At 46.6% G+C, this 26,782-nt stretch overlaps 1 protein-coding gene and 1 long non-coding RNA gene across 7 annotated transcripts in view; both read right to left on the bottom strand.

Moving 5' to 3' along the window:
• Window positions 1–18,049, bottom strand: part of LOC308580379 (uncharacterized protein) — a 191,024-nt gene extending 172,975 nt beyond the window's left edge. For 2 of the 6 annotated variants that reach the window (XR_014004812.1, XR_014004813.1), the window contains exons 1-2: window positions 17,913–18,049; window positions 7,102–7,526 (exon numbers count right to left, since the gene is read on the bottom strand). Coding sequence is in view for 1 of the 6 variants with exons in the window: in XM_081181868.1 (XP_081037994.1) it covers window positions 15,433–15,606; window positions 15,946–16,228 (457 nt within the window). In the remaining 5 variants the exon portion in view is untranslated. The other 4 variants (XR_014004814.1, XR_014004815.1, XR_014004816.1 and 1 more) reach the window with 4 other exon arrangements.
• Window positions 18,050–22,704: 4,655 nt separating this feature from the next.
• LOC308582207 lies at window positions 22,705–23,704 on the bottom strand. The gene is made up of 2 exons (XR_014005554.1): window positions 23,599–23,704; window positions 22,705–23,423 (listed from the first exon to the last, which is right to left on the bottom strand). It is a non-coding gene; the product is annotated as an uncharacterized lncRNA (long non-coding RNA).
• Between the last annotated feature and the right edge of the window lie 3,078 nt (window positions 23,705–26,782).

Genomic DNA, 26,782 nt, shown 5'->3' with positions numbered 1-26,782 from the left:
AGCCACTGACTGGTATGCAACTTTCATCATATTTAACAGATCTATATGTAAATTAACATGCAAGATGAAAATTGTGCTCTTCTTCTTGTTGTCCCTCAATTGTTTTCGGTGCAGTCCCTCCTCAGAAGGCCCTATTTCATTCCACCGTCTTACCTTCCAGGACTCTGGGCTTTCTTCCAGCTTTCCTTTGTTTAGTTAAAATTAAGACACATGTAATGTATTTTAATGGACTGATATTTTCCCAAACCGAAGAACCTTCTGTAAGAGACCACACCATGGGACAGATTTCACAGTTAATACTTGTTTGGTTCCTCTAGAATCCAAGCTTGCTCTCCCTGGACCCTAAGGGAAGCATACAAAGATCAAAGATTCACCTTCACGTTTATAAATCCATATATGACAAAACTCCATGCAAGCTGATGTGGTTTCCTGTGTGAAATATTCCAAAGTTGTAATCTGTCAGTTGTCTGCAGCCCCCTTTGAGAGAGACCCCTTTTTTTCTAATGTGCCATCATTTGCGCCGTTTTAGCATCCCCAGCCGAAAACATATTTAATCTTGTACAGTGGTACCTCGGGTTACATATGCTTCAGGTTACAGACTCCGCTAACCCAGAAATAGTGCTTCAGGTTAAGAACTCTGGGGCTGCAGTTTCAGGCTTGGAGACAGGGTGGTGACTGTTTTTTGCACCAAGTTCTGTCCATAAACCCCACTGAGTACAATGGGATCTACTCTAGGTCATTACTGTGCAGACCATGCCAGCCTTATGAAGTGGGGTGAGGAGCAAAAAAAATGAAATGGAAATCAATGGAGATGTTTAGAAAGGGGGCTTCTGGTTCCGGTCTGCCTTAATGGATGCTGCTCCCATGATAGCAGAGATTGATAGCAAAGAATAAACAAGGAAGCTTTGAGGGTAATTGTCCTTGCAAGCTCCCCCCAGGGCCCGAGGGGGAGTGAACTTCACTCGCAGATTGTCTCGATACCTGGCTCTCGCTCCACCATGGAACCTGAGAGGCAGCAAAATCACTTTGCCTATTGGTAGCCCTCCTACTCAGAAATTAAGAAGCAGAGGTACTTCTGTTTATTTGAGTGAAATTAGAACTAATATACAGACATGTGCTGGAACAGCAGGAACAAGAGCATAAACTGATACAAAGCAAAAAGGATTCAAACTGCAAAAAAGACTTCCTTCGATGTAAAATATGGTATGGGGTGGGAGCCATTACTCTTTCTTTATATATATATCATGTTTGCAACATCAATGATTCAGCAGCACACACACACCCCGAATGCTAACAAACTGATAAAAAGCAAGAGGTGATAAAAGAGAATGGGATTATACTTATGGATTACAATGAAAAAGAGAACTATGTGACAAAATTGAAATGGATTTAAAGTCCCAAACTTCCACTGTATTCCTATGGAAGGAAATTGAGTTTGAGCTTTGATGATCGGCTAAGGCTTTGGCAGGATGCCAGATCGTTATTGAGACAGTTGGATGGAAGGAGAAGCTGGAGTCTTGCCAGAGCTTTGGTGGGACGCCAAATTACTCTCTATCTAGACTCAAACAATAACAAAAAAGGGAGAGAAGATGGCGTGTGATGCAGTTGAAATTACTCTGTACTCTGCTACTACGGGCGAAGTTCCTCACCATTCGGACAAGTGACGGAGGGCGTTGGCCCAACAGTAGCAGATGAAAAATGATGAGACGCTCACCTCACCTCTTCTGTAGCAGAGCGACAAAAGTCCTTTCAAAGTCAAAATTCAAATCTTTGTTGAAAAACAGGAATGCTCCCGCTCATGGCGTTGGCACTGGGGATTTTCCAATTCGTGCAATGCTAAACACTCAGCGCCCCTGCCTCCACTGTAGCGAGCGGCAGATATCGGACGGCGTGCGGGTGAAGGCACGTGCGCCCCATCCCTGCGGGGTTCAACAGAGATAATTACCCCCAGATTCACCTTGTTTAATTGTACGACTGGGGTCCAGTGTCCTGGGAAAGCAGCCAAACGCCATAGGCCATCACACCGGAAGTCTTCTCCAAAGTCTTTTTTTATATTTTCTCTCTGATAGTAAGAGCCGACAGTGAAAAGGAACTCTCTCTGAAGGGGGTGGATCTTCACTGGGGGGTTTTAAGAAGAAGTTGGATGGCCACCTGTCATGGATGCTTGAAATGAGAATTCTGGAGGGGGTTGGACTAGATTCTGAATCTATGATTCTATACTTCACCCTGGTGTGAGATCTTAAATTGACTTTTGAACAAGTGAAATTTTATGCACATTCCATGTGCTGATATGCTTTCAACCCCTTATGAATTATTTGGTGGGTCATGAATGAATCTTTTCCCACATTTCAAACACTAAACCGTTTTCTCTCTTGTATGGATTCGTTGATGGGAAGTGAGATGGGCACTCTGACTGAAGCTCTTTCCACATTCCAAGCACTGATAGGGTTTCTCCCCCGTATGAATTCTGTGATGAGAAGCGAGACTGGCGCTGTGACGAAAGCTCTTTCCACATACGAAGCACTGATAGGGTTTCTCCCCTGTATGAATTCTTTGATGGGAAGTGAGTTCACCACTCACACGAAAGCTCTTCCCACATTCAAAGCACTGAAAGGGTTTCTCCCCTGTATGAATTCTTTGATGGGAAGTGAGTTCACCACTCAGACGAAAGCTCTTTCCACATTCCAAGCAGTGATAGGGTTTCCCCCCTGTATGAATTCTTTGATGGGAAGTGAGATTGGCACTGTGACGAAAGCTCTTTCCACACTCCAAGCAGTGATAGGGTTTCTCCCCTGTATGAATTCTTTGATGGGATGTGAGACTACCCTTCCGATTGAAGCTCTTTTCACACTCCAAGCACTGATAGGGTTTCTCCCCGGTATGAATTCTTTGGTGGGAAGTGAGATTGGCGCTGTGACTGAAGCTCTTTCCACACTCCAAGCAGTGATAGGGTTTCTCCCCTGTATGAATTCTTTGATGGGAAGCGAGTTCACAACTCAGACGAAAGCTCTTTCCACATTCCAAGCACTGATAGGGTTTCTCCCCTGTATGAATTCTTTGATGGGAAGTGAGACTATCCTTCCGATTGAAGCTCTTTTCACACTCCAAGCACTGATAGGGTTTCTCCCCTGTATGAATTCTTTGATGGGAAGTGAGTTCACCACTCAGACGAAAGCTGTTCCCACATTCCAAGCACTGATAGGGTTTCTCCCCTGTATGAATTCTTTGATGGGAAGTGAGATTGGCACTGTAACTGAAGCTCTTCCCACATTCCAAGCACTGAAAGGGTTTCTCCCCTGTATGAATTCTTTGATGGGAAGTGAGATTGGCGCTGTAACTGAAGCTCTTCCCACATTCCAAGCACTGATAGGGTTTCTCTCCTGTATGAATTCTTTGATGGGAAGTGAGATGGTAGCTCATTCTGAAGCTCTTTCCACATTCCAAGCACTGATAGGGTTTCTCTCCTGTATGAATTCTTTGATGGGAAGTGAGATGGGAGCTCTTCCTGAAGCTCTTTTCACACTCCAAGCACTGATAGGGTTTCTCCCCTGTATGAATTCTTTGATGGGAAGTGAGACTATCCTTCCGATTGAAGCTCTTTTCACACTCCAAGCACTGATAGGGTTTCTCCCCTGTATGAACTCTTTGATGGGAAGTGAGATTCTGGCAGTAAGTGAAGTTCTTTCCACACTCCAAGCACTGATACGATTTCTCCCTACTCTGTGTTCTTTTGTGTGAAGTGAGGCTATTCCTTCGAATGAAGCTCTTTCTTTGACGGGAGGTGCACTGGGAGCTCTGACGGATGTTCTCTCCACACTCTGAATATTTATATGACTTCTCCGCTATGTGGATTCTGTTGTGCTCCCCCTTGTTCTTCCCTTCTAATTTATCACCATCTGCAATAAAGAGAGAAGCTAATTAGAGTCTCAGGAGGAAATGGAAACTCCAGATTATTGAACAATGTTAATGAATGCTTGTGATAGAGGAAGAACTGAAGAGAATTAGATGTGAGGTCTTGAGAGCCAGTGTGGTGTAGTGCTTAAGAGCGGTAGTCTTGTAATCTGGGGAAAGGGTTCGCGTCTCCGCTCCTCCACATGCAGCTGCTGGGTGACCTTAGGCCAATCACACTTCTTTGAAGTCTCTCAGCCCCACTCACCTCACAGAGTGTTTGTTGTGGGGGAGGAAGGGAAAAGAGAATGTTAGCCACTTTGAGACTCCTTAAAGGGAGTGAAAGGCGGGATATAAAATCCAAACTCCTCTTACTATAGGTTTTACTGTTTTTGTTTTCTGGTATTAACTGAGATATTTCTTGGCTTTTATCTGGGATAGATTTTGTTCTGGCTCCATCATGGAATCCACTCCATCTCCAATCACAACTTATATTATGATCCAACAGGGATCCTTACTGAGAGAGTCCATGATCCCACGATCCTCCTCCTTGACCTCTTTATGCAAAGCTCTCTGGTCAGGATTCAGCAACGTCCACCCCTTGTCTGTGAAACAAACAGCAACATCTTCACCTGAACACTCCCCATCAGAAGTTATCTCAATCTGGTTGGTCAAAATTTAAATTGACAGATGGCAATATATACAACTTACAAGTATATTCAACTCAGATCAAAAGAAAGGATTTGCGAAAGAAGATTTGAAATTTAAAGTCACAGTGATACAGAATAACAAGAAATTGTTATCCAAAACCTATAGTCTTTTATTGCACTGGGAATTGATGGAGGAGGAAATGAAAGAAACGATGATTAAATGGTCTCAGGATCTCGGACATACTATCTATCTAGAGCAATGGGAGAAACTCTGGCGAGAGGATATACGATTTACTGCCTCATATACAATTAAAGAACATTTTGTAAAGATGTTCTATAGGTGGTACTTAACGCCAGTTAAGCTGGCAAAGATATACAAATTGAAATCCAACCTCTGTTGGAGATGTGGTGGAGAAATAGGAACAACAATACATATGTGGTGGAGGTGTGAGGAAATTAAGAAATTTGGGATAGTAGTACACGAAGAACTAAAGAAGATGTTGAAAATATCAATAACAAAGAAACCAGAGACATATCTCCTTGGATTGAGAGATGAAGAGATACCACGGGGGGGGGATTTTTCTATATGCAAGTACTGTGAGTAGAATCAGAACTTACAGGGTTAAACAGTTCTGTGTGACGTCTCACATTCTGAGGTGTGGTTTTGTTCACATACGGGAATCTTTCTTTGTGTGGGAGTTGCTTTCGTTTTTAGCTGTCGAGCCGAGGTCTTTAAGCAGAGGCTTGACAACCAAGTGGAAATGTTTTGATGAATATATGGCAAAATATTGCTCAAGGAAAGATACGCTAATATGCCTAGATTAAAATGTGAAGTACTGGATGGAAGAAAAATTAGTAAGGAAAGATAATAAGAATATGAAGATGATTCGAGAAGGTTGTAGAATGCAAAGATTATTGTAAATTGTATAATGTGGAGGAAATCGAGTGGGGGTGGAGGGAAGAGGGAGGAGGGAGAAAAGGATAATATGCTGGATTGAGGAAATAGAAATGTAAATGTATGGGGGAATGGGGAGGAAATGGCGTTGGCTTTGGTACATCTGTATTGTAAAGTAATATGTGAAAACCAATAAAAACAATAATAATTAAAAAAAATTAAAACAGGAAAATATTTAAATTTATACGTAAATCTCTTTCTTCACTTTGAACCCCCCCTCCCATTTTCATGATAAGACCAACTCTGAATTGTTTCATTGGTAACAGAAGAGGAAAAATGACTATTACTCACTTATTCTAAGCACAACGGCCACAAGAGCTTCAGTCTAGGCATTTTGCTCTTCTTTGTACTTTTAGACCTCCATTTGCCATGTGGACGAATTAAACCTCCCTTGTTGATCTATTTTTAATGGTAGGGAAAGAAATATTGTTGTATTATCTGGTGCCACAGACTCTGCTAGATTTTATTCAGAAGGTTCTACAAGTACCTATCAGGATGATAATAACTTTATTACAGTCAGCCAAATATGATTTTATGCGTTCCATGTCCTCTGTTAGTACTACAAGGCACCCAATGACTGATAATCCCTCTTTGGTCCCAGAAGTTTGGGAGTAGCAGTCTTTTATACTTGCTTTAATTTTGAATTTTGCTTTCAGATTAGTTCCTCTACTTGTTTAGCCTGGATTTGGCCTTGAGTCGCTTGAGCTCCTGGTCTCAGTGCCAGAGATGACTTAGCAGTTGAGCTGCCTGGGCCCAAAACCTCTTTCTGCTCATCCTCAGAGCTGCTGAGAGATCCTATAAGGTCAGTAATAGGATCTGGCTCCTGCTGTTTCTTAGCCACCTCCTCATTTCCTTCTTCACGTAAAATTGAGTAATTTTTGCTTGTGTTTTCTTCAGAGAAGCTCTCTTTGGAGGAGGGTCTGTGACACTTGGGGAGAGAACATGCATTTTGTAACTACTCCGGGTCAACACTGTCTTTCCCCTTAATTCCTCATCAAGTTTCCTGATATCTTTAATAATAATAATAATAATAATAATAATAATAATAATAATAATAATAATAATCCTAGCCTGAGGAAGAAACTGAGCCTGAAATGACTGAAGAATGCAAATGACTGCTTGTGAAAGAGGAAAAAGGGAAGGGAGTTACTGCCTTTTTTGGCTGGTATTACCTAATTTATTTATGGGACCCAGAGATTCAAAAAGCCTGGCTCGTTCCAGGGATGGATTTAATTTGGCTCAGTCGTGGAATCTGCTCCATCTCCAAGCTCAGTCATTTCTTTGCTCAACCAAAAACAGACAGAAACAAAAAGGAAAATAGAAAATTAGACAGGATGTACCTCCGCATCCCTGAGATCTCTGAAGCCTACATGAAAGAAGGCCTGGGCAGCTCAGAGCAGCCTCATCCTGGTTGGAAAAGGCAGGACTGGTGGAAGAATATTCCCAGACAGAACAGGAGATGCATCTCCTATGGAGAGTTGTGGATGTGTTAACATTTCAGATGCTGCAGGTGGCGCTATGGGGCTCCCTCAAAAGAGAGGAGGTTTGTCCTTCAGAGATCTGTATGGAATTTCAAAACTGATCTCATGATCCAGCAGGGAGCCTTACCAGAGAGGCCACGATCCCAGGATTCTCCTCCTTGACTTCCTTCTGCAGAGCTCTCTGGTCAGGATCCGGCAAAGCCCAGTCCTCCTCTGTGAAAGGAACAGCTACGTCTTCAAAGCACACTGGACCCTAAGGGAAAAAGGGAGAAGAAAGATGATATTTTTCTACACATTGCTCTGTTCTTTTCTGCCTCTTAATAGCTGCATTGTTTTAATACTATTCTTTTCCTTCATGCTTACTTCAGTATCTCAATGGAGCAATTTTGTTGTGTATTTAAATGATGGGGGAGAGACATGTGTTGTTGCATCTGGGACACAGGAAGTGGTCTGGAGATGCAGAGGGGCTTTCCCCCTCCCTGTGCTCCCCCCACGTGGGAATGTTCCCCTCTGGCTGCAGCCTCTCTTCCCAAAGGTGACTTTTCCCTCCCTCTGAAGGGGGTTTATTTCCTTGACCCAAAGCCCCCTCCCCCAAAAGGAAGAGCAGAGCTGCTTATTTCCTGCAAAGTGGCCCCTCCCTGGCTTGGAAGAGGACAAAGAGGACCCTCTGCTCCCCGACTTGGGGGTCTGCCCCCACTATGTATGATCTGAGCAGGGACCCCCATGCCCCCTCCCTGCCCCCCTGGGACCCCCTTCTCCCCATTGCACCCTCAGGGGGAGGAGAGAGAGAGGAGACTCACCCGAGTCCAGGAGGGGCTTTTGCAAAGGAGAGAGAAGAAGAAGGGAGGGAGGGAGGGGGAGGGAGGGGCTTCTGCTCTGGAGGACCTCGCCCCCCTCCCCCTCCCCTCCCCGTCCTCTCTAGGACTCCAGCTCTGCTCCTCTTAACCCTTGCCAGCCCAGCCCTCCCTCTCCCCTCTGCCCCACGGAGCCCCCTCGGAGCCCCACTCCGCGCCAGGGAGACGGGGCTTCCCCAGGAGTCTCCGCCTGCTCCAAGCAGCCTCCTCGAGAGGAAGAGGAAGCCCGGATCCCCCCGAGGGAGACACGTCTTCCCTCCAGCCCCCCATCTTCCCGGGGGCAGCCCCACTGAATTGGGGGGCCAAGCTGGGGTCCGGAGACAGGCGCCTCCTTCCCTTGGACTTGGAGGCTCTGGAGTCAGACTTGGGGGGCCCCTTCCCTCCGCCCCCCCCCCACACCCAGGGGGTCCCCTCAGCCCTCCTTCTTGGGGGTCTCCCTCCGCCCCCCACACCCAGGGGGTCCCCTCAGCCCTCCTTCTTGGGGGTCTCCCTCCGCCCCCCCCACACCCAGGGGGTCCCCTCAGCCCTCCTTCTTGGGGGTCTCCCTTCCCTCCCCCCACCTTCCCCTCCAAGCTCCCCCCTCAGAAAAGGCGCCTTGCCTTTTCCCGCCAAAAGGGCTGGTTCCGCCCCCCGCTGGCGTGGCAGCCAATCAGAGCGAGGCTCCAGGAAATTTCTGAGGGACGAAGTCTACTGACTGGCCTGGCTATGCTGTCCATCACAGGCCCAACCAAGGGGGGCATCCGGCAGACTCCCTAGATCTCTAGAGATCATCTACGTCTGTCAGTTACCTGTCAATCCATTTTAGGGTTTGAGATCATTTTGCCAGAGCCCTGAGGGGCCGAAGTTTAAGAAACAGTAGCAATAAATGGATGGCGGACAAGTCTGGGAAGGGGCGAGAGGCCCCCCCTGCCCCCCTCAAGGCTCCTCTCAGGCTCATCCAGGGTCCAAGGCCTCCTCCATTTTGGGAGGGCCAGGAAGTGAGTGGCCCCTGCAGCTTCGCCTGCTGGAAAGGGGGCCACATGCCAGAGGCCAGCCTGGCAGGGTTGTTGTGGAAGGGGGAGCTCCTGGGAGGAAAGGAGGTGCCAGGGAAGTGCCATTCCGTCCCTCACTCCTCCTCCAAAGGAGAACCAGGGGGGTGTATATATATCTAGGTAGGTAGGTAGGTAGATGATAGATAGATAGATAGATAGATAGATAGATAGATAGATAGATAGATGTACGTGTATATAACAGACAGGCACAAAGTTGCCCTCATTCAAGATGGCCCTTCCTCCCGCTCCAAACATAGAAGGACCGGTTGCCCTGACCCAACATGGCCTCTGCTCTTCCTGGCCTCCATGGCAGCCTCAACTCCGGGACGGCCCTCCTCGCGCGGTGAATGGAGGGGCAAAGTCAACTGACACTTGGACTTGGAGGCTGTCAGGGCCAGGAAGTGCCTCCGTCTCTCTCTCCTCCTCCAAACGAGAACCAGGGGGGTGTATATATATCTAGGTAGGTAGGTAGGTAGGTGATAGATATGTATGTGTATATAACAAAATTTTACTAGTGAGCCAAAAAGGATTTTATGTGTTCCATGTCCTCTGTTAGTAGTAGTACAAGGCACCCAATGACTGATAATCCCTCCTCATTTGTCCAAAAAGGTTGGGAGAAGGAGTCTTCTATCCTTGCTTTAGCATTTCCTGAGGGTAGTTCTGAAATTTGCTTTCACATTAGTTTGTCTACTTGTTTAGCCTGAATAGGGGAGAGACATGTGTTGTTGCATCTGGGACACAGGAAGTGGTCTGGCTTTGCAGATGCAGATGCAGAGGGGCTTTTCTTCTCCCTGTCCCCCCCCCCCACGTGGGAATGTTCCCCTCTGGCTGCAGCCTCTCTTCCCAAAGGTGACTTTTCCCTCCCTCTGAAGGGGGTTTGTTTTCTTGACCCAAAGCCCCCTCCCCCAAAAGGAAGGCAGCATCTGGATCCCAAGGAAGAACAGCTGCAGTCCTCCTGTAGCCTGGAAAGGGGGTGAAAGGCAAGCGGCCAGCCTCGCAGGGTTGTGGAAGGAGGAGCTCCTGGGAGGAAAGGAGGTGCCATGGAAATGCCATTCTAGAAGTAAAGAGCCTCCGTCTCTCACTCCTTCTCCAAACAAGAGCCAGGTCTCTCTCTCTCTCTCTCTCTCTCTCTCTCTCTCTCTCTCTCTCTCTCTCTCTGTGTGTGTGTGTGTGTGTAAAACAACATATACAGCAAGGGGGGTTTCTGGGGGGTTTTCCTGTTGTTATTCTCTCTTGCACAGCTACAATAAACCTACGATTAAAATTCTGATCTGGTCATTTCTTCGTCAGAGGGCAAACAGCAAATTTAGCAGGGGATCAATTACTTTTCTCTTTCTCTGTAAATAGATCATAGATAGATGTATAAATGTTTGTATATATAACAGACAGGCACAGAATTGCCCTCATTCAAGATGGCTGGGTGGACCGGCTGCCCTGACCCAACATGGCCTCTCCCCTTTCTCCGCAGCGGCTTCCCCTCGCGAGGCGATTGGGTGAGGGGGGGAGAGCACCCGGAAGTGGGTGGATTGAGCCAGCTGCCTGGTTACCCATGTGGGTTTGGGAGAGAGCAGTAGCCATGGAGGGAGGGAGGGGAGCCGGACAGGGGGCGCGGGAGGAGGCAGGAGACCCCTGCAAGGGGTGGGGCTGGATGGTCTTTGGGGAGCATTTAGGATTCATTTGCAATGTTGCAGGTTCCATCAGGGCAGCTCCGGGGTTTCCATAACTTGCTGGCTTGGCGTTTTGCTACTTTCCTTGATAGTCTGACCCCACACATACAGACCTCCCTCTTTCTCTCCACCCACCCAAAAAAATAAGTCCTCCGGAGATACTGGGAGGGCAAAGCCCCCCAAGCTGAAACAGAAGAGAGTGGTGCTTGGGATCCCAAGAAGCCCCTGCAGAATGAGCCCCCCCCCCCCGAATGGGTCCTGGCAGGAAGAAGTGGATATCAGGGTTATGAAGGGAGGTGGGGGGGGGAGTAGGTCTGCATTGCAGGAGGGGCTACCTGTCTCTGTGCCTTGTCCATATTTGTAGATACCACTCCATTCATATCCCCCATCATGATCACATTGTAATCCAAATAGTCCATCAAAGTCTCATGCACCTTTTTTAAAAAATCTGACTTCCCCTCATTTGGTGCATAAATTCCTACTATCAAGAATTTCTCTCCTTGTAGTTGAATTTCGATTGCCACGAATCTTCCTTGGTCATCTTTAAATATAAATTTTGGTGGTAGGCTTTCCTTTGCGTAAATCGCTACTCCCCTTTTTTTGACTTTATCCGATGAAATAAACTCTTGACCCAGTCTTTTGTTAATCAATACCTTTCTGTGTAGCCTTACCACATGTTTCCTGTAAACAAATCAAGTCCAATTGTTCCTTTTTTAATAAATGAAAGACTCTTTTCCTTTTTTGAGGGGAGTTCAAACCGTTAGCATTCCAGCTTAATAGTTGCAAAGCCATGATGTAATTACTCTGCTTTTCCTCCAACTGCACCAAGTGTTTGTCCTTGTTCTGTCAGTGGTGTTATTGTCACTTTCTCCGAACAGTCCAACCCAAAGGGTAATGTAGCTATATCTAGTATTCCTCTTTTTAATAGTCCTTTGTCCGATGCTTTTTGTTTTGGTCTTCTGTCTGTCGGTTCTCTGTCCAATGCACTTAGCTCTTCTCCAGATTCTTTCTGCAAGTCTTCTCCGTGGTCTTTCAAAAATCTTTCTTTGTCATCCACTGATCTTATTTTTATCTTTTTTTCCTTTAAGGCTAAAAGATAGACCTTGGGGGAATTCCCACCTAAAAATGATTCTGTTACTTCTCAACAGGGCAACCAAGTCTCCGTAGTTGGACCTAAGATCCAAAAGGTATTTCGGAATGTCTTTAAATATCTCCACTCTTGACTGATGTATTTCCAAGGTCTTCTGAAAGTGCAGGCTCAAAATTTTGTCTCTCTCCTCTTTTGTTTGGAGGGTAATCAAGCAGTCTCTCACCCTGCTCTTCTTCCCCCCTCTTCCAAGCCAAAAAGCACTCACTATCTTAAATTCTTCCTTCTCCAAATCTAAATCCCAAAAGTCTGCAAATTCCTGCCTAAGAAAGTCAGTCAGACTGTCCTTCTCTAGTTCAGGCACAGCCCTGATCCTCAAGTTCGTTTGTTTCTGCGTCAATTCAATCATAGAAAGCGTCCACTGTAGCGAGTGGCAGATATCAGACGACATGCGGGTGAAGACACATCCGCCCCATCCCTGTGGGGTTCAACAGGGATAATTACCCCCAGATTCACCTTGTTTAATTGCATGACTAGGGTCCGGTGTCCTGGGAAAGCAGCCAAACGCCATAGGCCATCACACCAGAAGTCTTTTCCAAAGTCTTTTTTATATTTTCTCTCTGATAGTAAGAGCTGACAGTGAAAAGGAACTCTCTCTAAAGGGGGTGGACCTTCATTGGGGGGTTTTAAGAAGAAGTTGGATGGCCACTGTCATGGATGCTTGAAATGAGAATTCTGGTAGGGGTTGGACTAGATTCTGAATCTATAATTCTACACTTCACCCTGGTGTGAGATCTTAAATTGACTTTTTAACAAGTGAAATTTTATACACATACCATGTGCTGATATGCTTTAGACCCTGTATGAATTATTTGTGGGTAATGAATGAATCTTTTTCCATTCCAAACACTAAACCGTTTTCTCTCTTGTATGGATTATTTGATGGGAAGTGAGACTGGTGCTACGGCTGAAGTTTTTCCCACATTCGAAGCACTGATAGGGTTTCTCCCCTGTATGAATTCTTTGATGAGAAGTGAGACTGGTGCTACGGCTGAAGTTTTTCCCACATTCGAAGCACTGATAGGGTTTCTCCCCTGTATGAATTCTTTGATGGGAAGTGAGATTGTGTCTGAGACTAAAGCTCTTTCCACATTCCAAGCACTGATAGGGTTTCTCCCCTGTATGAATTCTTTGATGAGAAGTGAGACATTGTCTGAGACAAAAGCTCGTTAAACATTCGAAGCACTGATAGGGTTTTCCCCCTGTATGAATTCTTTGATGAGAAGTGAGATGACCCTTTAGATTGAAGCCTTTTCCACACTCCAAGCACTGATAGGGTTTCTCCCCTGTATGAATTCTTTGGTGGGAAGTGAGTTCACTACTCAGACGAAAGCTCTTTCCACATTCGAAGCACTGATAGGGTTTCTCCCCTTTATGAATTCTTTGATGAGAAGTGAGAGTACCACTAAAACGAAAGCTCTTTCCACATTCCAAGCACTGATAGGGCTTCTCCCCTGTATGTATTCTTTGATGAGAAGTGAGAGCACCACTCAAACGAAAGCTCTTTCCACATTCGAAGCACTGATAGGGTTTCTCCCCTGTATGAATTCTTTGATGGGAAGTGAGATGGGAGCTCCTCCTGAAGCTCTTTCCACACTCCAAGCACTGATAGGGTTTCTCCCCTTTATGAATTCTTTGATGGGAAGTGAGACTATCCTTCCGATTGAAGCTCTTTTCACACTCCAAGCACTGATAGGGTTTCTCCCCTGTATGAACTCTTTGATGGGAAGTGAGATTCTGGCAGTAACTGAAGTTATTTCCACACTCCAAGCACTGACACGATTTCTCCCTACTCTGTGTTATTTCGTGTGAAGTGAGGCTATTCCTTCGAATGAAGCTCTTTCTTTGATGGGAGTTGGACTGGGAGCTCTGACGGATGTTCTCTCCACACTCTGAATATTTATATGACTTCTCCGCTATGTGGATTCTGTTGTGCTCCCCCTTGTTCTTCCCTTCTAAGTCATCACTATCTGCAATGAAGAGAGATGCTAATTAGAGTCTCAGGAGGAAATGGGAGCTCCAGATTATTGAACAATGTTAATGAATGCTTGTGACAGAGGAAGATCTGAAGAGAATGAGATGTGAGGCCGTCCTATAGGTTTCACTTCCTTAGTTGGCTGGTATTAACTGAGATATTGCTTGGCTTTTATCTGGGATGGATTTTGTTCTGGCTCAATCATGGAATCCACTCCATCTGCAATCACAACATGTTATGATCCAACAGGGAGCCTTACCAAGAGAGTCCACGATCCCACAATTCTCCTCCTTGACCTCTTTATGCTGAGCTCTCTGGTCAGGATCCAGCAACGTCCACGCCTTGTCTGTGAAACAAACTGCAACATCTTCACCTGAACACTCCCCATCAGAAGTTATCTCAATCTGGTTGGTCCAAATTTTAATTGACAGATGGCAATATATACAACTTAGAAGTATATTCAACTCGGATCAAAAGAAAGGATTTGCCAAAGAATATTCAAAATTTAAAGTCACAGTGATACAGAATAACAAGAAATTGTTATCCAAAACCTATAATCTTTTACTGGACTGGGAATTGATGGAGGAAGAAGTGAAAGAAACGATGATTAAATGGTCCCAGGATCTCAGACATACTATCTATCTAGAGCAATGGGAGAAACTCTAGCGAGAGGATATATGATCTACTGCCGCATACACAATTAAAGAACATTTTGTAAAGATGTTCTGTAGGTGGTACTTAACGCCAGTTAAGCTGGCAAAGATATACAAATTGAAATCCAACCTCTGTTGGAGATGTGGTGGAGAAATAGGAACAACAATACATATGTGGTGGAGGTGTGAGGAAATTAAGAAATTTTGGATAGCAGTACATGAAGAACTAAAGAAAATGAGGAAAATATCAATAACAAAGAAACCAGAGAAATATCTCCTTGGATTTATAGCTGATGAGATACCTCGGGGGGGGGATTTTTCTATATGCAAGTACAGCTACTAGTGATTGCTGCTAGGTGGAAGTCACAAACTATGCCCACAAAGGAGGAATGGATTTGTAAACTAAATGAATATTTAATTCTGGCAAAATTAACTGCTACTATAAGAAATCAGTCGAATCAAAAATTTAAAAAGGAGTGGAAATGTTTTGATGAATATATGGCAAAATCTTGCTCAAAAAAGATACGCTAATATGCCTAGATTAACATGTGAAGTACTGGATGGAAGAAAAATTAGTATGGAAAGATAATAAGAATATGTAGATGATTTGAGAATGTTGTAGAATGCAAAGATTATTGTAAATTGCATAATGTGGAGGAAATCGAGTGGGGGCAGAGGGAAGTGGGAGGAGGGAGAAAAGGATAATATGATGGATTGAGGAAATAGAAATGTAAATGAATGGGGGATGGGAAGGAAATTGTGTTGGCTTTGGTACATCTGTATTGTAATACAATATGTGAAAACATTTTTTTAAAAAAACTCGTGGCTTCTAGTGCTGCGCGACGGATCAGTGTCTGACATTGGTAAGGCATTCAGATCACAGAACTGGTTTTAGACATTTTGAGCTGCTGATACATTGTGTTGGCGGGGAGCTGTGATGTATTCCTAGCTCAAATTGCCTGCAGATGACAAAAGCGTAGGCAGGCAGGTAGGTGGGGGAGGCAGAAAAGGTGCTCCCCTTCTCCATCTCCATCCGCCTGCCTGCCTCCCCCCACCCCCAAGCTGAGCAAGCCCCAATTCCTCTCCGGCTCCATCCCTCCAGGTCCCCATCTTCCCTCCCCTGGAACTCACCAGATCTCTCGGAGGTCCCTGGGAGGGAAAGCTCAGAGGTTGTGGGGAGGGATGCAGGAGACAGCCGGACCAGGTCATCCATCCATCTTCCTCCTTCCATCCTCACTAGGTTTGCAGGATCCGTCTCTTTCATCCTTCCTGAGGAGTCAAGGAGCCAAAACAAGCTGGATGGTCCTGGGAGAGAGGAAGAAGGAAAGGGAGCCTCAGAGGCCCTGCAGGGTTTCTCCTGCCCTAGATATTCTCCTGCCCCTGTAGAAGCACAAATGGGGCAGCCCCTTCCCAACAGAAGCCCCATTTCAAAACATCTCCTGTCGTTCCAGTTTCCCCTGTTTGCTAATCACCTGACTTCATAAGACTGGCAGGGTCTGCACAGTAGTGACCTCAAGGTAGAACCCCTTGAACTCAGTGGGGCTTATGGACATAACTTGGTGTCAAAACCAGTCACCTTCCTGTCCCTAAGCCTGAAAACTGCAACCCCAAAACATCGGCAGAAAATAGACGAATAGCCATTACCTGTAGGTGCCCCCATGCTAGATGCTTTGTATAGAGAGCCCTGCTGACGCTCTTTGAGCTCCCTCATCACAAGCCAGGCAGGTGTTGTGGCCATATTTGCCTCTGTCTGGGGTTGCATGGGGACCAAATCTGTATGTGGAAGCAGAGGAGGAGCTGGCGATGCCACATTTTTGAAACACAGCCGTCCCCCTTCGATATTCCCTGTGCTAATACACCATCTTCGCAAGTCTCCAGTCTCAAAATGTGGCCCCAACCAGGGCATGGAAGTATAGATCCTGCGCATGTTCTAAATCTGTTGTGTTCTGGGCAAGAAGCCCAGAATAAAATTTAAGATATTGACAGATGCAAAGGAAAGGGGTGGATTTGCCCTGCCAGACCTTAGACTTTATTATGAATCAGCAACTTTTTGCTGGTTGAAAGAATGGCTACTTCTTGAAAAGTATTCCATTGAAAAAGCCTTGAAAAAGCTCAATATGGAGACTAAATGGCCGACATATTCTGAAATCTTGGAACAAGAAGGAGATAAACTGAAATTGCAAAGTTTTGAAAAATTAAAAAATAAAGTGAGAGACTGCCTCCATTATTATCAGATAATGGAGACATATAATTTGGATAAGAAAATTGGCTTCCAGGTGGAAAAGTCAAAATTAGAAACAGAGTTGTTAGAACCCAAAACTAAGAATTTGTCAAGAATGTATAATCTGCTGTTGAAATGGAATACTCAGGATGAAACGGTGAAATCTGTTATGATTAAATGGGCACAGGATGTTGGACATAATATTATGTCTGCTGACTGGGAACAGTTATGGACCACAGGTATAAAATTCACGGCATGTGATGCCTTAAGAGAGAATATTATGAAAATGATTTATAGGTGGTACATGACCCCCAGTCAAGCTTGCAAAAAATTATCATTTGCCCGATAATAAATGTTGGAAATGTAAAGAAGTTGAAGGTACATTCTTTCACCAATGGTGGACGTGCCCAAAGATTAAGGCTTTCTGGGAAACGATATATAATGAACTGAAAAAGGTATTTAAATACACTTTCCTGAAGAAACCAGAGGCCTTTCTCTTGGGCATTGTTGGCCAATTGGTGCAAAAGAAGAACAGAACTTTTTTCATGTATGCTACAACAGCAGCAAGAATACTCATCGCAAAGTATTGGAAAACACAAGAACAACCCACCTTGGAAGAATGGCAGATGAAAGTGATGGACTACATGGAACTGGCAGAAATGACTGGCAGAATTCGAGATCAGGGGGAAGAGACGGTGAAAGAAGATTGGAAGAAATTTAAAGACTATTTACAGAAATATTGCAAAATTAATGAATGTTAGAATGATGTTGGATTGAGGTTGTGGTTTCTAGCTGTAAAGGTTAAAAGAATATGAAAAAATTGGATTTTTAACAGACCAAAATTTAAGGTCTGTTAAGCCGGGGTCGGCTTACGCACGAGTAACTCCACACCATTACAGGAGGTATGAGGAGGTCCGGGAAATAAGTAAATGAAATATAAGTGATAAAAAGTTTGAATTGTTTTTAACAGCTTTTTATTTTGTATTTTTTTTTCTTTTTATTTTTCATTTTGTAATAATGTGAAAATCTCAATAAATATTTATATAAAATAAATAAATAAATCTGTTGTGTTCTTAAGAACACCAGGCATGTAGACCCTTTATGAACTCCAGAGGGGAGCTTTACGCTTGTGACAAGATTCCCAAAGGCTGAGGGTAGCTTGAGAGAACTAGCCTCTTTTGAGATCGCACCAATTTCCATTTCTTCTTGATCAAAACAAGTCCAGTTGTGCAGATGCAGAAGGGCTTTCCTTCTCCCTGTGCAAATGTTCCCGTCTGGCTGCTGCCTCTGTTCACAAAAGTGTTGTTGTTGTTTAGTCGTTTAGTCGTGTCTGACTCTTCGTGACCCCATGGACCAGAGCACGCCAGGCAAAAGTGACTTATCTTCAAACCTGAAGGGGGTTTCTTTGCCTGCCCACTTTTCCTTGACCCCAAGCCCCCTCCCTAGAGTGGAAGCAGCGCCTGGATCTCAAAGGAAGATCAGAGCTGCAGACCTCCTGCGAACTGGACCCCTCCCTGGGTTGGCAGAGAGGACGAGGGAGGACCCTCTGCTCCCTGACTTGGGGGTCTCCCCCCACCAGGCATGATCTGAACAGGGACCCCCCTGCACCCCTGGGACCCCCTTCTTCCCAGGACACACTAAGGGGGCAGAGAGAGGAGACTCGCCTGATTCCAGGAGGGGCATGAAGGAAGCTTTTGCAAAGGAGAGAGAAGAAAGCAGCCTCCTCTCCGCTCAATTTCTCTAGGACCCCATGACACCTCCGCTGTCCTCCATAATCCCTCAAGCGAGGAGTCACGTATTCTCAGGAAGACCCTAATCCTGTCAAATCACTCTGCCAAGCCTTTCCTCCGGGCAATGCCAGGTGGCAGACTATGCATACATGGACCATTGTCTTCTCATCACCAGTACTCAGGATGTTCTTATCTGCGCATATCTCCAGCTCTGCATATTCCCCCCCTCCCTCCTCCATATGTTAATCCGGTGTAACCCAACCTCTTCTTAATGTATTCATGATGTAACCTGTGTAACCAAACCTCTTTTTAATGTATTCATGATGCAACCATGATGTATTTGGCACTGTATTCTGGGACATGGAGGGAAGTTTCAAAAGTTCATGTCACCCCTTTCTCTGGGTTCAATCTCGCCTTGAACCTGTTGCGCAATAAACTTGGATCTTCTGCAGTTTGCTCCTGTCTCCGGCTGAGCTCCTTTTCCTCCGCAGGGACCCGCGGACTTAGTCCGACGAGCTGGGTGGCAGAGCAGCCTTGTAACAATGGCTTGGCCTCCGCAGGGCAGCCTCTCTCCTCGCCATGTTGGCCCCACGGAGGAGGCCTCTCTGTTGAAGGGGGCCAGGAGGGAAAGGCCCTCTCTGTCTTGGAGGCCTAAGGAGGAGAATACCTCCTGGGACCCCCTTCTCCCCATTGCACTCTCGGGGGGAAGAGAGAGGAGACTCGCCCGACTCCAGGAGGGGCAGCAAGGAAGCTTTTGCAAAGGAGAGAAAAGAAAGCAGCCTCCTCTCTGCTTGCAGGAAGGGAGGGGGAGGGGGGATTTAGCCATGGAGGACCTTGCCCCCTCCCCCTCCTGTCCTCTCTAGGAATGCAGCTCTGCTCCTTTTAACCCTTGACACCCCCTCCCTCTCCCTGCAGTTTTCCTGCTTATGTGCCTGGGCTCAGGCAGTTCTCCTCCCTCCCTCCCCCCTCCTCCATCTGTGCCAAGGACTCTGCCCCAAGGAGCCCACATCTGACCCAGACTAACCGCAAGGGAGACGGGGGTTCCCCATTCCTATTCTGCCACGTATTCTGCTACATATTGTTAAACTTGTTTCCCCCACCAGCCCCTTCCTCTCCTTGCAAGGGAAGAAGCTGCACCTGCTGAGTTTCTGCCTTCCCCCAGCGTTGCAAGGGCAGGAAATGCTACCAAGGGGACGATCTCTCCACCTCTGCACCGTGCTTCCTCGACCCCCTCTTGGAGGGGACCCAGGTGTCCGGCCCAGAGCTCTCCTCCTCCCGTGCTCTGCGAGGGACCCAGGTGTCCTGCCTCGACCTACCCAGCCGGAGCAGCAGCAGCGGGAGTCCCTTGGCGCAGAGGGTCGAGTTTGAAAGAGCCTGGTCTAGAAATTAGGCCATGTAAATTTTACATGAAATGCCTGTCATGCTGTAAGCAGAAAATCAAGGTAGGAGGAAAAGGCAAAAGCACCGTGAGAGACTTCTAGGGCTAGTATAAAGAACAGCAGTGAAAGAGGGCGTGTCCCCTTCTGTATCTTACATTTTTCTTAAAAAGTATTCTTCGCAATCATGCTTGCCATGTGTTACATATAAAGGTGAAGGGACCCCTGACCGTTATGTCCAGTCGTGGCCGACTCTGGGGTTGCGGCGCTCATCTCACTTTATTGGCCGAGGGAGCCGGCGTACAGCTTCTGGGTCATGTGGCCAGCAGGACTAAGCCGCTTCTGGCAAACCAGAGCAGCGCACGGAAACGCCGTTTACCTTCCCACTGGAGTGGTACCTATTTATCTACTTGCACTTTGACCTGCTTTCGAACTGCTAGGTTGGCAGGAGCAGGGACCGAGCAACGGGAGCTCAATCCATCACGGGGATTCGAACCACCGACCTTCTGATCGGCAAGTCCTAGACTCTGTGGTTTAACCCACAGCGCCACCCGCGTCCCATATAGGGTTCCATATAGATTGTCTCAATTCCCTTTATAAAAGTCTCTCCAGACTCCATTGTTTTCGAATACCTTATTCATAAATGACCAATATATACTGTCAAAAACTTTCCCTGCACTGATTGTTTCTCCTTCATTCCCTGTCCCGTGGCTGCGGCCTGGCCTGCGAGGTTGCTGCGTTTTCTGCCAGTCCCAGAATATTTGGATTCACTAGGATTCCTCTCTTGGCTTTCGATTGTTCTGAACGTTCCTGGTCCGGCATCCTGTTCTCACGGGGCACCCAAAGAGACGCCTCTTCTGGCAAGCAGGATCCGAGCACCAGAGCTTTCCCTGCCTGTGGTTCCAGCAAGCGGGGATAGGAGCAGGCCTGGCTGCAACTGGGGAGACAGAGCACAGCCCTCCAGGCCAGGAGCCCCCCCCCCGAGCCCCCTCCTGCTCCTCTCCTGAACCCCGTCTGGGGTGCTGGCCAGGCCAGGCTCCTGCGGGAGGGAGTTCCACAGTTTTGCCTACACACTGTGAAAGTGGTAAGTTGCATGTAAATAAAGCAATGGAGACAAGACTGGTGTTCCTCCTTTGGGGAGGGGTGGGTGGGCGGCCTGGGGGTCCCGAGGCTGTGGGCTTCTTTTCCAGCAGCTGCAGAGAAACTCCCGGATGGGGAACCTCCTTGAAAGCTCCCTCTGGGGTCCGAGAGAGGAAGGTTGGCCGATCTGCCCCCCCCCCGAGCCCCCCTCCTCCACCCCCTGCATTGCCTCATGGGGGGCAGCCAGCTCAGCCTCTCTTTCCCCGGAGGGGCCCCGGGCCTGGCCCTGCAGCCCCCCAGAGAGGCTCCCCGTGGGGCCCATTTCCAGGGGGCAGCAGGACCCTCTTCTCCCAGACTTGGGGGTCTCCCCCTGGGACCCCCTTCTCCCCCAGGCACCCCAAGGGGAGAGAGAGAGAGAGAGAGAGAGAGAGAGAGAGAGAGAGAGAGAGAGAGAGAGGGGAGACTCCCCGGACTCTTCCCAGGAGGGAAACCGAGGCAGCGCGGGGAGGAGACCAGAGAGGCCGGAAGGGGCGCGGAGGGAGGGGACTCTGCTCGGGAGGACCCGCCCCCTGCCGCCTCTACTTCCTGTCCTCTCTAGGACTCCAGCTCTGCTCGATTTAACCCTTCGCAAGCTGAGCGCAGCCAGCAGGCCGCTCTCCCTCCCTCCCGGAATCCGGATGTTCCAGGGCATGTGCAGAGTTCTCTGTGATTCTGGGCTCAGAGGCCATCAAGACAGCAGCCTCGCGCCCTGCCCCCAGATGTGCGGGCGGGGTATAAATAATGTTGTATTATTATTATTATTATTATTATTATTATTATTATTATTATTATACTTCACCTGCTCACTAGCCGACTGAAAGTCTGTTGCAATATTAGGAGGGTCCCTGAGAGAGACGCCAGTCCCTTTGGAGGAAATGACTCCGTTGGCAAAGCAGGAGCCTCTCGATCTGCGGGTCGTGGGTTCGAGCCCCACGTGAGGCCAAAGATTCCTGCATCGCATGGGGTTGGGCTGGATGACCCTGGGGGTCCCTTCTGTGAATCTATTCCATGAAAAAGAATCAGCACACCCCCCCCCCCCAGCTGGAGAACTCAGCCCAAACTTGCCAATTGAACTTCAAGAGGGATGTTAACGGAGAAACTTTAGGCAGTTAAAAACTTTTGTCCCTTGGACCAAAGCAAAGACACCAGCCAGGAGTATCAGGGCAAAACAGCAGCCAGGAGGCAGGCTTGGTCTTGATTAAAGAAGTGTCGCCACAGGACCTCCACCTGCCACCAGGTGGAACAAGATGGAAGCCCCGAACAAAGAAGAACCCAAACTTCCCCCTCCGAAGTGGAATATCTCTGTTGGGGCTTGGGAGTCGTACTTCCAAGCCTTATCCACAACTAACCAACATCTACAGGCTCCCAGCTGCCTCCCAGGTCTTTGCTGCAAAAATATTAACACAACTGGCATATGGCTCTCCAATCTGCAGCTTCTCAAACCTTGCTCCCTTAGAATCATTCCAAACTAAGTTCGATTGTTGTCTGCTAGGGATCACTGCTTGTGTGTCTAACATAGCTGTCCGCCTGGAGGTCCGGCAAATCCCTGTTAGCGCTCGGGTATGGATTCTGAAGATCCATTATTGGTTAAAACTTAACTTTTCCCCTGTTGGGTTGGCACCCTTAACCCTCCTGGATTCCTACCAACCCAAATGGAAAGCTACACTGCATGAAAAGCTAAGAGGCGTGGGGTTTTCCCCACAGGCCCTGTGAAATATACTCGGAGTCGAGAGTGGATTTCATGCTCTTTATTCAGCTCATAGTGGTGAGGAAGAATGGAAGTTCCCCCGAAATGTCTGCTTTATATACATTATTTACACAATGGGCCCCACGTGATTGGCTAATTCCAGGATTCACCTGTAGGCCAATTAGATTGCGGATTTACTTCCACCTGGAGCTGGATTGGGTGGCTCCTGTGGACCAATCAGACTGCTGCATTCTGTTGGTTTTTTTAAAAAAGATATTTATTGGCATTTTCACAATTTTGTAAAACATAACAATCACAAAAAACAAAAAAGACAAAAATACAAAAATACATACAAAAAACAAAAAAACCACATGTATAACTTCATTCCCTTATATTCATAAAACTTAATTTCCCGACCTCCTCATACCTCCCCTTACTGCATTCCAATCTCTAGTTAATTCTCTTCAACAAATCCTTCCCCTAATTTCTGATAAAATTTTGACCTTTCTTTTCATATATACATAATGGTTACAGCAGACAACCACTTAATTTCAGAATCTTAACATTCAGCAATTTTGCAATATTTCTTAAGGTAGTCTTTAAATTTCCTCCAATCTTCTTCCGCCGTCTCTTTTCCCTGGTCTCGGATTCTGCCGGTCATCTCTGCCAATCCCATGTAATCTATAACTTTCATCTGCCATTCTTCCACGGTGGGTAATTCTTCTGTCTTCCAATACTTTGCGATAAGTATTATTGCTGCTGTTGTAGCATACATAAAAAATGTTCTATCCTTCTTTGACACCAATTGGCCGACCATGCCCAGGAGAAAGGCCTCTGGTTTCTTCAGGAAGGTATATTTAAATACCTTTTTCATTTCATTATAAATCATCTCCCAGAAAGACTGCTGCATTCTGGACCCTATTGTTCTAGGACCAATCAGATTGCTGCCTTTTGGATCCTATTCAACTCAGTACATAACACCCTGATAGCTGTAGGTTATGAGAAAGCTAGAGCAATAATCCGCCAACGAATTTGGGATGTGGAACTGCAATGCCACGTGAGCGAGATGAATAAACACCCAGCAATAAAATATAATGGGAGAGGATTTACACCAGCAAATTATTTGTCAAAATTACAAATGCCCAAATACATATGGTCATTTACCCTCGCTAGATTCAACGTGCTGCCACCTGCCTTATTGCAGGGCAGATTCGAGGGTAAACCATAATACGCGGAACGAGTCTGCCCCTGCAGCTCGATGGAGGTAGAAACTGTCTCTCATGCCTTGTTACGCTGCCATTTCTACGGGGATATACGCTCCTTTATTTGTTACCCCTGCTATGCAAAAATCTCCAAATGGGTCCAAACTTCAACGTCTAAAACTCCTGGCAGAGGAGAAGGACCTAGAGATCACGCTCAGGGTGGCCAAATTCTGTGTGACTGCCATAAAACTCAGGGAACAAGCTGTACTACCAAAATGATTAACGTTTTAAATGACAATTTTAGGTTATATTTTAGTGATCAAGTTTTAATATATATTTTTAACTGTATTGTCTCTGTTATACTCAATTGCAGTTCAATGTATTCCAGTTGCGTTTTATTATTTTCCTGATATTGTAAGTGAGCCGGAACTGGTCTGTGACCGTAATAATAAAATTCATTCATTCATTCAAGGACCCAAACATTTAACAGTTTCCAAAAGTTACTAGTAACACCCCTAAAGCTACATCACACTTACATCATAAGGACATCACACGTTGGGAGGGTCTGGGTGCAGCAACCTGAGCACCAGAACTTGCCCCCCCTCGCTCCCTTGACTGCCACCTCCCACCCATCAAGTATGCAAAAGAGATATTGACATGTCCCTCTTTCCCAGCCAAGTTCATCACACCCTTTTGCCTTCATCTGGGTATTGTTTCCGGAATGGCTACCTGTCTGGCACTCAGGTATCAGGATGCCAGAGATTATCACCAGGTGCAGGCAAACTAAGGCCCAGGGTCCGGATCCGGCCCAATTGCCTTCTCCATCCAGGAACCAGCATATTTTTACATGAGTAAAATGTGTGCTTTTATTTAAAATGCATCTCCGGGTTATGTGTGGGGCGTAGGAATTCATTCATTATTATTATTTTTTCAAAATATAGACCAGCCCACCACATGGTCTGAGGGACAGTGGACCTGCCCACAGCTGAAAAAGGTTGCTGACCCCTGGATTATTACTCAGTCTCTCCCCCCCCCTTTGGTAGCCATTTCCTTCCCAAACAGAACAACCTTGGAATGGCGTAAATCCAACACTGGAGTGATTTTATATGAATTTCTGAAGTTTTCCCAGTGAAGCAGTACGTAGATCCATTGATCAGTGAATTGTTGTTGTTGTTGTTGTTGTTGAGTCGTTTAGTCGTGTCCGCCTCTTCGGGACCCCATGGACCAGAGCACACCAGGCACTCCTGTCCTCCACTGCCTCCCGCAGTTTGGTCAAACTCATGCTGGTAGCTTCAAGAACACTGTCCAACCAGTGTGGTGTAGTGGTTAAGAGCGGTAGTCTCGTAATCTGGGGAACCGGGTTCGCGTCTCCGCTCCTCCACATGCAGCTGCTGGGTGACCTTGGGCCAGTCACACTTCTTTGAAGTCTCTCAGCCCCACTCACCTCACAGAGTGTTTGTTGTGGGGGAGGAAGGGAAAGGAGAATGTTAGCCGCTTTGAGACTCCTTAAAGGGAGTGAAAGGCGGGATATCAAATCCAAACTCTTCTTCTTCTTCTTCTTCGTCCTCTGCCGTCCCCTTCTCCTTGTGCCCTCCATCTTTCCCTACATCAGGGTCTTTCCCAGGGAGTCTTCTCTTCTCATGAGGTGGCCAAAGTCTTGGAGCCTCAGCTTCAGGATCTGTCCTTCCAGTGAGCACTCAGGGCTGATTTCCCTAAGAATGGGTCGGTTTGATCTTCTTGCAGTCCATGGGACTCTCAAGAGTCTCCTCCAGCACCATAATTCAAAATGTGAAATGCTAGTTTCAAACAATTAGTGTTGTAACATTGCCAGAAGCTACAGAACATCAGGTTCGAACAATGAGAGTTGATAAATGCCAAGAACATGTGGAAGACGAGGTGTTGCCAAGAACCAGGATGTGAGATGCCAAAGGTATGCCAACAAACAGATGAACGAAGAAGGCAGATAAATTGCAAAGCCCCCCAGTCTCACTTGTGTGCTGGACATATGACAGCGCTGTCGTCGGCCACCCGTCCTCTTACTGGGTCTGGCCCATCCAGCGAAGAGTGGTGTGTGTGTGTGGTTGTGTGTGTGATTGAGTGCATGTTCCCTGTCTTGTCATATGTCATGTTTGATAACCAATAAAGCAACGTTACAGAGAAATTCCAACACTGGTTGTCTGAGGTTTAGTTGTGTCTTCCTTGGAGTGCGCTGAGTCTCATATATGCTTGTTAACAGAGAAATCCGCGGGCTCCCTTGGACAGAAACAAAGGCACCAACCAGGATAACGTGGAGCAAAACAGCAGCCTGTAGGCTTGGCCTTTATTGGATACTGTCGCAACAGGACTCCCACCCACCACAAGATGAAGCAAAATGGAAGTGCAGAACAAAAGAAGACCCCAACTTTTATCTATAGAAGTGTGCATGCACACGAAAGCTCATACCAAGAACTAACTTAGTTGGTCTTTAAGGTGCTACTGGAAGGAATTTTTTTGTTTTGACTATGGCAGACCAACACGGCTACCTATCTGTAACTGCAACTTTTATTAGTTACTAATCCCCCCAAACTACACCCCTATGACTACATCACAACTACATCACAAAAAAGGAGGGGTTGAGGGAGGAGTTGTGGAGGTAACCTGAGTATCTTGTCACCTGGCTGGTTCCTCCTTTCCCCCTCCCCATGAGTACTTTCCAGGTGACAAAGGGGAGTTTGCAGTTTCCTGCCCCCAGAGGGAAGATCTGATCATTGTCCTTTGCTCCAGTCTGTGCTGAATCCACTCCCATATGCAAGTTCTTTGTGATCTTGATTGTCTTCTGTCTGGGACCATCAGGGTTGGCATAGCAACTGGGCAGGGCTCCTGTGTATGTGCTGGGATGCTGAAGGGGTTATGGCTGGCCTTATCAAACCTTCCCCATTTTGTAGTCCTTCCTTCATGGAGTAAAATAAAAGTGGAACAGTGCAGATCCGATGTATGGTTGATTTTCTATGAATTTATAACAGAAGTGTAGTGTATGTAATGTGTGTGAGTGTGTGTGTCAAGTTTGTACAAACTGAATGATGGGGGGTGGGGGGTTTCCTGTGACATGCTGAACACCAAATAGGCAGTTCAGTGTTGAGCCCGCCTCTTAGGCATTCAGAGTACAC

Source organism: Podarcis bocagei (assembly GCF_964188305.1).
Source record: "Podarcis bocagei genome assembly, chromosome: 2".
NCBI lineage: Eukaryota > Metazoa > Chordata > Lepidosauria > Squamata > Lacertidae > Podarcis > Podarcis bocagei.
Note: the sequence above shows the minus strand (reverse complement) of the source record. Positions and strands in the feature narration are given on the sequence as shown.